At 30.5% G+C, this 11,915-nt stretch overlaps 1 protein-coding gene across 4 annotated transcripts in view; it reads left to right on the plus strand.

Annotated features, from left to right (window-relative positions):
- Positions 1 to 11,240, plus strand: part of LOC132738351 (uncharacterized) — a 43,091-nt gene extending 31,851 nt beyond the window's left edge. For 3 of the 4 annotated variants that reach the window (XM_060725834.1, XM_060725835.1, XM_060725836.1), the window contains exon 3: positions 9,154 to 11,239. In XM_060725834.1, the coding sequence (XP_060581817.1) occupies positions 9,168 to 10,475 (1,308 nt within the window). In that variant the 5' untranslated portion in view covers positions 9,154 to 9,167 and the 3' untranslated portion in view covers positions 10,476 to 11,239. Of the gene's footprint in view, positions 1 to 6,279; positions 6,595 to 9,153 lie in introns of those variants that run through there. The other variant, XM_060725837.1, reaches the window with a different exon arrangement.
- The last annotated feature ends 675 nt before the right edge of the window (positions 11,241 to 11,915 follow it).

Here is an 11,915-nt window from a genome sequence, read left to right on the forward strand (position 1 = left end):
TCAACCGAACGCTTATGGTAGCACTCCTCAATTCATTTCAAGTTCTTGCCGACATTGTCGTGCAAGAAAATAAGTCTGATTTATCAAAGTCCAAACCACATAACACAGAAAAAGAACACAAAATTTTGATGAAAACAGATGTGTCATATTTTGCAAAGATATGATAAAATAAACTCAAAAACAGTAGTCGGTCAGGTCAAATAAGGTGCAAATTCTGCAAAAGCTTAAAGACATTTTGGTCCAAGTTATAGAATGCAACATACAGAAATATGACAAGGCCAAAGAAATACTTTTTACAAAAGTGGCTTCAGGAAATAGAACTATTTCTGCTTAAATAGATTGGACTTAAAGCCTAACAAATGCAAAAAGCGAATTAACACTTCAACTATTTTAATAAATGCTCCTAAACGATTATTTACAAATGTTTTAATTTTCGTCACATTCATCGTTTTGAGGGGGTGTTACTGGTGTGTTTATTGTTTCTGAAACAATCATAAATAGATCAACAAATAATTAATCATAAATTGTAACTGAAGTCCTGTCTACACCAGTTTCATGTTGCGTCTGCACTCAAATCATGAAGTGTCGGGTTTTGAACTGAATAGCAAAAACAATTACATTGACGTCATTGCTGAAGTAAAGCTATATATGGGAATTGAGACTTTTTTTCTCATTTAACGTCAATAAATTTATGTTTAGAATGTCGTGATATTGTCTTTACCATTTTTAAAAATAGAATGCTATAATATTGTAACATGTCTTTGTGAAAAATTATAAGGTTGTAATTGATAATTTCAAAATATCTTTTCACGAAGGAACAATTAATTCTTAAAGAAGCATAAAGAGAGGATATATGATACTTTTTAAGTAACATGGAGCTTGTGTCCTCAAATTCGTGATTTCAAACTGAAGTTCATGTGAATACGCTATCTAGCTAGATTTTTAAAGGTCAGTGGTGCTCTCTTGTGTCAAATAATGAGAAATGAAGGTAAACGTTAACCTCAACCAGTTAGGATGGAAAATCGTAATTTGATTTCGGGAATCCATATATTTTTTAGAACTAAACCGAAACCACTATTCACAAACTTATGAATATATATGTTCATTATTTGTATTGCAGATACTTTATTTAAGCGGTTAATAAATAATCTTATATAGGGTCATTTAGCACATCTGAAGGGAATATTACTATATGGTGTGACAGGTAATCAGATTTAGAAATTATGTTTACAATAAAAGTTGTTACAATAACTAATAAATGATAAATAACTTCAACATATGGGGAAAATTAAACTCAGTTTTGTGTTAACAACCAATTTGTAATTGTTATTAAAACAAATAATTGGTTTCACAAATTAGCGTTATTTGGTACCATAAATATACACGATAAGTTTTTTTTTGCATTTCGGTCTGCAAGCAATAAATTTTGATTTATATTGACATATGACGCATTAAAATTTTTATCTCTTTTTCATATAGGAAGTATAAATATCAGTTTCCAGTTTCCTAGCAACATATCGTCTTAAGACACATTAATCATACTTTCAATTGATATGAATCCATGTTACCAAAGTAACGTTTTGCATAATTTTCTGATAGGGCTGCAAGCAGTTTTCCTTAATGAGATATATCCACCTTCAAAATTGCAAGTTGATATCTCAAACATTAATAGTAATGCTCTGAACAAAAATAATGCGAAAGAAATCACAACAAGGCGAATTACTTTTATTACATTAAATTTATTGTTTGCTAATGCACCATCATGCTGAGCAGGAAATAGTGTTTATTTTTCTTTCTTTTTTTTCATTTTTTTTTATTACTTAAAGTTATTTTATGTTTGATTATGCAATTCTTCTTGCATTGATATTCGATACATTATAACTTCAGAAAGAAACAAACAATAGAAATTTAGGTATACTTTTTGTGATGCTTAAAAATTATTTTACCACTAAATAGGTAATAACGCTGTAAACACGTGGGTTGCTGACGGGCAATTTATTGCGTGATTGTACAAATAAAGTCACATGTCAGCTTACAGTACATTTCCTATAGTAGTACAGATATAGCATTATGTCATTCCTGCGAGAAGTCATACTGTAGATGAAAGAATCGGATCTAATCACATTAGTAGTGAATCACTGATATCGCCAGAGGGTCACACAGGGAAATCAGGCAAATAGTATTTCTGTTCAGTATCTGAAACGTATTATAAGAAACACTATGTCGTACAATTAAATGAATACCATGATAATATTTACATGCATGTGCACGAAACTCTTTAAGGTTATTTCACATCATCAGGAAAACAGAATAGTGAAGATTTGTTTGAGTTTATTACAGCACGCCTCCCGATGGAAAATAAAATACATTTATGAAAGAGATCATAAATATTCTTGACAATAGTATATGATTGCACCTTAAAGTTGCAAGTTCATTAAATGTTCAACTGTATTCAAATAACACACATTCTAAGTGATATGCTGGCGAATTTTTAATTACAATAACCTTTACTACTTAAATTAACGTGTTTTTGTTGTTGTTTTTTTTTTGTAATAAAGTATTCTCTAAATTTCATTTTGCATGTTTAATTATGATTTATCTATTGTATTATAACACGAAAAGAACCAATACTTGTTTTAAAGGCCAGACATGTATACTCACAATGTTCAGTTGTAAGCTTGCTTATAAATTAAAAACTATTGCAAGTAATAAGTTATCAGTTTAATATTATTCTGTTTGAATATTTCTTCAAAATCGATCATCATAATTGAATTTGCCATTACTCATTAATTGTCCTTATTATTTACAAACCAGTGAAATGTATGCATTGTCAGCAGTTGTCTCGAAAATCAAATTCAGAAATTGTAATTGAAAAGCTTTCTGAACGTCCTGCTAATACTGTCATAATTTAACAGGAGAATGCATTTAGTGTAATTATGTGCATTTGAATACGAGTTTTTTTTCTGTTAGAATCCTTGAGAAAGACTTAAGAGCAAAATAATCTAGCAAGCTTTTTTCAATTGGCAACGCATATAGTAATTTATTTAAGTACATTTAGCCGTGAAATTACAAATTATCCATATTATTATTATGCATTAATGCAACTGACTTTCATTTTATTGCTTTTTTACTCGAATAATACAAGTACAGTATTATCAAATTATTCCTAACAGTATAATAGAACTAATAAAAAACTTAGTATTGCTGTTCTTAAGTTACTAGATTGAATAAGAATTTGAGAGTTAAATGAAATAATGTCACTAACTCAGAGGGAGATTTTTCTGTTGTCTGAAGGATATCCTACTCCGGTACTCGCTCGTGTATACCACCATGCACAGATCTCCCTATTTCTGTAATGTACATTGACAGTACAGGTGCATCTTGAAATCAGACCCAAAATATTGATCATTTGTTTACTTAATGTCGTAAAAGGTGCTATCATTTAGTTTATCAATTATAATTAAAATATATATATAAATGTAATTAAATAAAAAGCATATTGTAAACATTTTGAATAGATGATACGATTAACCAAATATCTATTGTAACATGTAAACCCTTTTTCAATGTTGATCTATGACTTTGACATCTGCAAGAAATTATAAAACGTTAATAGCCTGGTAAAATGATATGTAATGTTATGGTATTTGTGCATTTAGAAAGCTTTTAGATATTGACCGAAGGAAAACGAATATGTGCAAGTGCTATTGTACACCATTAACTTATTTTAGTTTAGTTTAATAAATAATAACTCAATAAATAATCAAATAACTCAAACATAATGTAACATTGCATTGGTTAAAAGTATTGAAGCGCCAAAAGTTTTTATCTTTACATAAACTCAAATACAAACTAGTAAAATTGTATTCAAAATAAATTATAAATCACAAAATTATCAAGAAAAACAACCAAGAAATTAACCATGTCTATTTAGGATTACGATCGATTTGATTGTATTCAACATATATTTAATGAAACCGGCTTACACTTTTCTATAATTACAATTAATTAGTCGTTGATAACTAGATGAAAAAAATACTTAAATTATTAATTAGATAAGAGGATTGCTTTTCAGTACAAGATAGGTCACCAATTTTCTTTCTCTCATGTACTCATATCCCAGCTTTGGCAAATGTGAAATATGTGTGTTTTCTTTTTCCTAAACATTTATTATTCATTGATTAAACCTGCAGTTTTTATGATTCAATAATTTTATCACTACAAGCTTTTAAGTGCCTGAGTTTTGTTATAAAATGCAATTATTGTAATAAGTAGTAAATTGTTAAACAAAGTTTGGAATGGAAATAAAACACTATAAGGAATCTGTTGACTGACATAATGAGTGGTCCGTAAGCCATGCATTGTATAATTTGCAATCATTTGTTACAAGACAAGGTCTACATGCTCTATCTACAAACAAATGTGTAGCTGAACTTTCGTTCCAAAACTCCAACTTGATTCTCAGAAGCATTTGATAAATTATTTAAGTAAAATGTCTATGAAACTTATTTCTTGTTTGTAAATAGATGAAGTAGTATCTACTATTGTCTATATCCTAGTGATGTTACATATTCTTGGTGACAAAGCCTTCTAACTGAGTTAGATATTCGTTGTAAGGGTGTATTCATCACATACGTGTAATCTTTTCAAATAAACGAATAATCAATAAGAACAGGTCTAATTTAACACATAAAGTAGACATTTTGGAAGTAAACCTATTCCAAAAACTATTTATATACTTTGTGAACGCATGCTTCAACTTGATAACTTATGATCCGGTCAAAGATGTAATGTTTTTAATGACACTTTTATGTTTATATATCTTACATTGTTGATTGATAAAGCATTCGCTGGTTTCATGATGGATATGACAGAAGTTGGGGAAAATTAAAGACAAATAAACATCAACAAACCACGAACTCGAGAAAATGGTTAAAATTTGCTGAGACAGCCGTGTTGAAATGCAGTCGAGCCTCTTAAGAACACTATTTTAATGGCCATAAGCTTTAGCTTATTATTGACAGAATGTTATAAATATCTCCAGACGAGACATCTCTTTAATTCTTGTATTACCATAATTTTATATTGCAGAGAAATGTGATATACCATACGCATAGCATAACATATTCTGATGCCAATTTAACCAACCCACCCAAGTTAAATATGAAGACAAAGTTCCGAGAAAAGTTAAATATGAAGACAAAGTTTCGATAACAACATTTTATAATTAAAAATAATGTGTTTTCGTCGTAATAAGATTTTTTTTAATTCAAGAGAAATACAATAAATGTCATTCGTCGAATAGTATATGCTTCTTTTTTTAATTTTTGCTTTCCTCTAACTTTCATATTTTGCACATGTATATGATTAACTAGTGAATTATTAACACACAAAGACGAGTGTAATAACTTTTCAATTAACGCTAGGCTAGATTGACGTCATTTATTTTGTATACCGGAAGTTTTCAAACGATTAGATACCATTTTAGCCTCATTGTAATATTAACGGATATTACCCTGTCTAAATGACATTCCCGGCATGTTAACTCTGATAAAGCAGCTGATAATTAGACTGCATCAATATTTGCTTATGTAACAGCATTTAAACACAACAGACAGATCAGATTCTGGTCAAGAGCTTTCCAATATAAAAACTGCTGGCATTTACTTTAATTGGTATTAATTAATCGATGAATTCTTGAGGCAAAGTAACCTTATAACAGTCAACAAAACTAATTGTTTTTCCTACTAAAGAAATAAATAAAAATCGTTTCAATGTTACAATTGACTGAATATCCATTTGCTATTGATTTTATAAGTTATGTTACAACTTAAAATGGTCAAGAAAAAAACATAGCTTAACAGTTGTCACTATTAATAGGTTTTTATTTATACCATAACGTCGGTAAATTTTTTCTTCAATTTATCAAAGTCATTTTTCGTTCTATGAACCTGTAAATTATCAACCATAAAACAACTGTGCCAGCTTTGGTTTGTTATGTGAACGTTGCTTGTTTTTGAAAAGGTTTATGTTTCATTTACTTTCCATCATTTAAAAGAGTTAGTGATTTTCCATTTTCATTTGCATAGTCTTTTAAAGTTTGGTGTTTGATTACTTTTTTATCTATTCATTGATAAAAAAATTTATACTTTCACATTCAAAGCAATATTATAGTTTACAACAATGTGTATGTACATGATACAATACGGACCACCGAAACAGTTTATAAGTATGTTTACTAAAGGTATATAGTTAGAAACATGACGAGACTTGTTGATTCAATTAGGAAATATCTCTTCTCCTCAAGAGCTGATAACAGAAAATCGTTTCTTAGATCTGTATACATGGCGACAACCGCCTTCCGTTACTAGGCAACACTTTATTACCTGCAGAGAATTTGTGCCTTTGTCAAACCCAGGTAGAAATTATTGGAAAATCGAAGGAAATCTTACAAACTAAGTCTCCTTTATGGATATGTATACTCCACTGGTTTACATTGGAATGAGTTTATATATTGGGGTTTAATGCTAAAATGGTTAGATTCAAAACGTTAAAATGTACTGGGAATAATTACACATGTTATTCTATGTACAGGTGAGTGGGATTTTAGTATTCGATTTCTTCTTGCTCAATACAAACATTACACAGTTATAAGCAGAGTTATTAATTAAATCTGTACAATTTAAAGTGCATGCATGTTCTTCTACCTTAAGCCAAGTACCACCAACGCAAACATTTTAAAGCGTGTCTGTGCAATTGGTCAGTTAGCCACTTAAACCGGAAGTAATACAAATACAATTAAAATACAACAAATTCGTCTATCTGTCTTAAATATAATGAGTTATTTTAAATCAGACATGAAGAATAATTGTTTACTTATATGTTTATCTTAAGTTTTGCCTTATTGTCAAAAACAATTATACTCTATATTGTCGTGTAATTTTTATGTAAATGTGTTGTTTTTTAAATGATCAATACTTTCCAGTACCATCCATGAACAGACCAATCAAACCGAGCCTGAAACATTTTCAATTTTGTCGTTTTTTGCGTTTTTCAGGGATTCCGTGTTTCTCTGTTTTGTGTAAGGATGTGTTACAAATTCTGATGGTCATTAAATTTATGTCTTAAACTATCTTTAGTGCCGCTTTGAACGTTTGATGTGAACAGCTATAGCACAGCTCAGAATGATAAAAGTACAAAATGTAGTTTTGTTTTGGTTTTTTTATTTTTTTTATTTTGTGAAAACTGAATATACAAGTATTTGTCTTTTATTAGTTTAAATTATAACAAAGATCAATTATACCGCAAGGTATCAAATCTTACTTTTATAACAAGTTTTGGTTTAATTCAATTTATATGTTCATTTTACCAATTGTTTGTTACTGTATTGAACTTAAAATTGTACACACTATACATGATTATGTAAAATAATATGCATACCTTATGTGAAAAAAACAAACTTTAGATATCATTAAATTTAAATGCATAATTATACACTTTATGATTTTTAAAAGTTGACGTCAGACCTATTAAATAACACAGTCTGTTTTATTTGTTAATGTTTCCTTTAAGGAAGGCTGATTGTAAAAGTACTGGCAATTATACGTAATTCAATACCAAATTCAATTTATTTTAATTGTTGAATTCCCGGTTTCTTTCACTAAACGCGCTGTGACGTCATTAGCTCTGACAAATATCAATACGCTTTGTAAAATTTGCATTCTAGTTTTCAAATTGTTATATCAAGATCTTATTTCAAACAGTGGTCGCCAATATTAGAAACACCTTTAAATATTAACTATTTTACAAATATGCGTGTGTTGAGAAATGTAACACGATCAATTTTTGCAAAAATGCAGAATAATATATTGAACAAGAAAATGGTTCAATCCATTTATAAACATATGAATTAAAGCAACAATCAAGTACGGCCAGTAAGTAAAATCTAAATGTCCCAAAAAACTGCGATTTGGACTTAAACCCGACCATTTTGGCGCCAACAAAAAAAAACCAATGACATTGCGAGTTAAAACCCCCGCCTCATTTCTACCACTGTTCTCCACCTTTGCGTGACCTTGATTAAGATACACAATCATTAGCGCGAACGAAAAAGACGTATTCTTTGTCAGTTCATCACAACACATTTATTATATCTTCCGGATTTCTCTCATTGAATTTTTAAACCTTATTGTTATTACTTTCTGAAATATTTATTGGCAATGCTATTATTATAACAGTATAATCCTACATCACGGCATTGTTTGAATTGATCATTGTCTATTTACTTTGTTATGTAAAATCTGTAAGGGGATTAAGCCTTGTTTATTTTGCCATGTCTCTTCATTGTTTAACATAATGCCGAGAGCATTAATCTTATAAATCTAGTACATCCTCTGACGTTCGTCAGGCGCACACGTGACTAAACATTATTGCATAAAATACACAGTATACAGATTCTGATTATGTTTATAATAGCTCATTTATAAATGTTTTGAAGCAGCCGGTTCTTCTAATTTAGAAAAAACATTCAACGATATGATAGAAACTCAAGACTGTTCTTTTAAAGATAAATTGTCGTTTGTTTATTAGTTTAAAAACTAAAATTCCGTTATTTCGATTTCCATATTTATTACGTACTAGTATTTTATTTGCACACACTTTTATTTTGGATATTTCCCGGTAATATCAATTGTTTAGATACGTTTCCTTCATCAGGAAATCTTCAGGTCACATATAACATGAGTATGATCTTAATAGAAGAAATGCAAAAGGCTTTCATGACCGGACGTTGTTGTTCCATATCACTGTCTGACTTTTAATTGACCTGATTAGGAAATATTTATGATTACTTATTTGTCATTTTGTATATTAGACCGTCGCCACGATCCGTTAGCTGCCACGTCCCCGCAAGGTGCCTGTAAGGTCACCGCTGTGCTTTGTTATGGGGACAGCGCTCATTTTGGCCGTACAATACTTGGATGTGTGGCTTAATATTGCACTAAGTTCCAATTCCTTATTGATATTTATCTAGTTTTCATACATTATGTTGAATCATTTATTTCTATCAATGATGATTAATGATCTTGAAATTTGTAAGTAACATATTTGTAAAATTCTGTACATACTGACCATTACCTTTGTTTTAATTTTCAGTCAAATGAGGAGAAATGAGAAGAGATGTTCTACTTACTTACACACATGGGACAAACGTAACTGAAAATCAGACGAGTAACATATCTTCAACTCAAGTCTCATCAGAATTGCCAGTTATTTACGACCAATTAGGAAATAATGTAGATAAATCCAGAGAAATCAATTATAAGTCTAATAAAACAAAACTCGTAGGAGGCCAATTTTATAACTCTTACGATCCGGAAGTTGGAATTAATACAGCCAGTGTTTTAGGCGGGATTCTCTTGGTGCTTGTGTTGTATGTTATCTATCGTACTAAGTGTCGCAAAAGGTTATTAGGACTTATTCAAAGGTGCAAAATGAAATATTTTCCAGATGATTTTCCAAATGTTGATTCTGCTGAACAGTGTAAGAATGAGATAGTGTCTGAAGAATCACAATGGATAAGTGAAAGTGCAAAAATGATTTGGAAAGAAAGGGCTAATTTGTCTCGAGATTCAGAGAGTACTAAACATCAAATTGATCCGGAGCAAAGTGTGAATAGTCCAGGAGGGTCATGCAAACGTGAAAGCTCTCTTCATATGCAAACGAATGGCCACAATGAGCTTGAATGTGATAACAGCCCTCAAAAATTGCCGGATTCAGAAGAAAATATTGTAAAAGCAACTGCATTCTGGGTGCAAAATGTTAAAAAGATGGATATAAAAGAGCGTCAGTTAAATGGAATTGTATTAAAAATTCCCCCAGACCTAGTGTCACACAGTGCAAAAATGCGCAGTCACTTTCATTCGGTAACTGATTATGGTGACGTAAATGATCTTGTAAACATATCACAACTAAATAAGAGCTTGCCGTCACTTGTAGAGCAAAAGACATGTGTTAAAATGAATTATGCAAACATTCCGAACGTAAAGTCAAAAAACGTTTACGTACCCTTGGCAACTCAGGAGGATGACATTGACCTTCAACCGTCTACCTTAGAAGTCAAACACACATCTGGTTCTAAAGTACCGCTGGACATTTGTCCTATTGTTAAAGTTCAGCATTATCAATCTCGATCAAAGAGAAGACTAACATCACTGTGTCATAGCAGTAGTGAAGATGATATGTCGTCATCTTCAGATGACCAGAAACCGGCGATAAAATCATTATCAAAAACAGTAAGTGACGCGAAATACATGCGTTTAGAAACGAAAGAAAGCATATCACCAGTGAACATTAATTCCTCATCATTTACAACCACAGGTTCTGTACATGGAAGTACTGTTGTAGACAAACATGTTTCACTCACAAACAATCATTCCAAACGGCCAGGCATTCGAAGTCTCGAAACAAATTTATAGCCCCCTCTATTTGTTATATACATGTCACGTGTAAATATACTTTGCAATTTTTATCAAAGTGATATTTTGTGATATATTTATAAGGTGGATTTCTGTGTTTTATGTCAATTACTTTTTTTGTTATGAACTATAAAGTAGTAGCACATTTTCTCTGAAGATATTCTTTAGAAAATTTTACACTGAATGCTATTTATTTTTATTTTTTCATATGTATGTCTCTTTTGAATTATACTCAAAAGGACAGGAAAGATCCCCCGAGAGCAAGTTACCTTTCTATAATAGAAATATACAAACTTTACAATTTTAAGCTTTTACGGTAACCGTTTATTCCCAATTCTGATGGAAGCATTTTGGTAACAAGCGAATGTTACTTTACAAGCAAAATACTAAGATTTAACAACAAATATTGAATGATTTTCAACAATTTGATAGAATTTCATAAAAGTCGAACTGTCTTCAGATAATTCTTGTCATTCATATTTTACACCTTAATTTCTATATACATGCATATAGAGAATGGCGTTTATTAATGATTTCCAAAACGGAAATTTTACAAATAATTGGAACATAAGAAAGGAAATCTATATGATACATGTTGTTGCAATTACTTATAATATGTTACGTGCTCTGTGTAATCGATTCACCCTGTTTTGAATTGAAACTTAAATCGATTTCAGTAATAAAATACAAAAAAGTATGCTACCAATGCTAAGACTAAGCAGAATGAAATGGCTATATACTGTTGGCAAAATTAGACGAAGGGTCACAACCCGCTCAGGTATTTTAAAAACCTGGATTTACAAGTCCAAAATAACCTGATAGTAATATCTTCAATGAACCAAAACAGTGTCATTTGCGTAATGTTGTTATACCAAACAATTTGATTATCTACCTGCTATAATTGATATAGGTTAGATCTCTGATATCTTTGCGGCAACCTGTCATAACTGGTGCCGATAATACAGCGTGGTGGTTTATGGTTAGAAAAAAAACGCTTATTTATTTGCACAAGGAATCTTTTATTGATCAAAGAAATGAACTGATATCAATAGTGATATAAATACGTTCTCATTTTTCATTCTCAAAAGAAAACCCTTACTGGAGAAGTGTGTATTGTTGTACTTTAAAAACATTCCTTACGACTTGTAGAAATACTTATGATATTAATGATGCTGAATTAAGACTATAAAGTATCAGTTTTTTAACATTGGGTAAGTCATTTGTTCGATACACATCACAGGTGAGAGAATAAATTACCTAGTGATTATAACTATAAGTGGTATATTGGTATAAAGAAATAAACAAAATAATATAAAGCAGATTAGGATTATGAAAATATACAATTACACGAACCTCTCACTGAAATTACCAGAAAAAAAAAACGAACATTCTTTCAGAAAGTATCAGAATATTTCATCAATTGTGCTTTAAATGGTTCAT

This window comes from Ruditapes philippinarum, unplaced genomic scaffold (assembly GCF_026571515.1).
Source record: "Ruditapes philippinarum isolate M1 unplaced genomic scaffold, ASM2657151v2 ctg1612_1_1_1_1, whole genome shotgun sequence".
Taxonomy (NCBI): domain Eukaryota; kingdom Metazoa; phylum Mollusca; class Bivalvia; order Venerida; family Veneridae; genus Ruditapes; species Ruditapes philippinarum.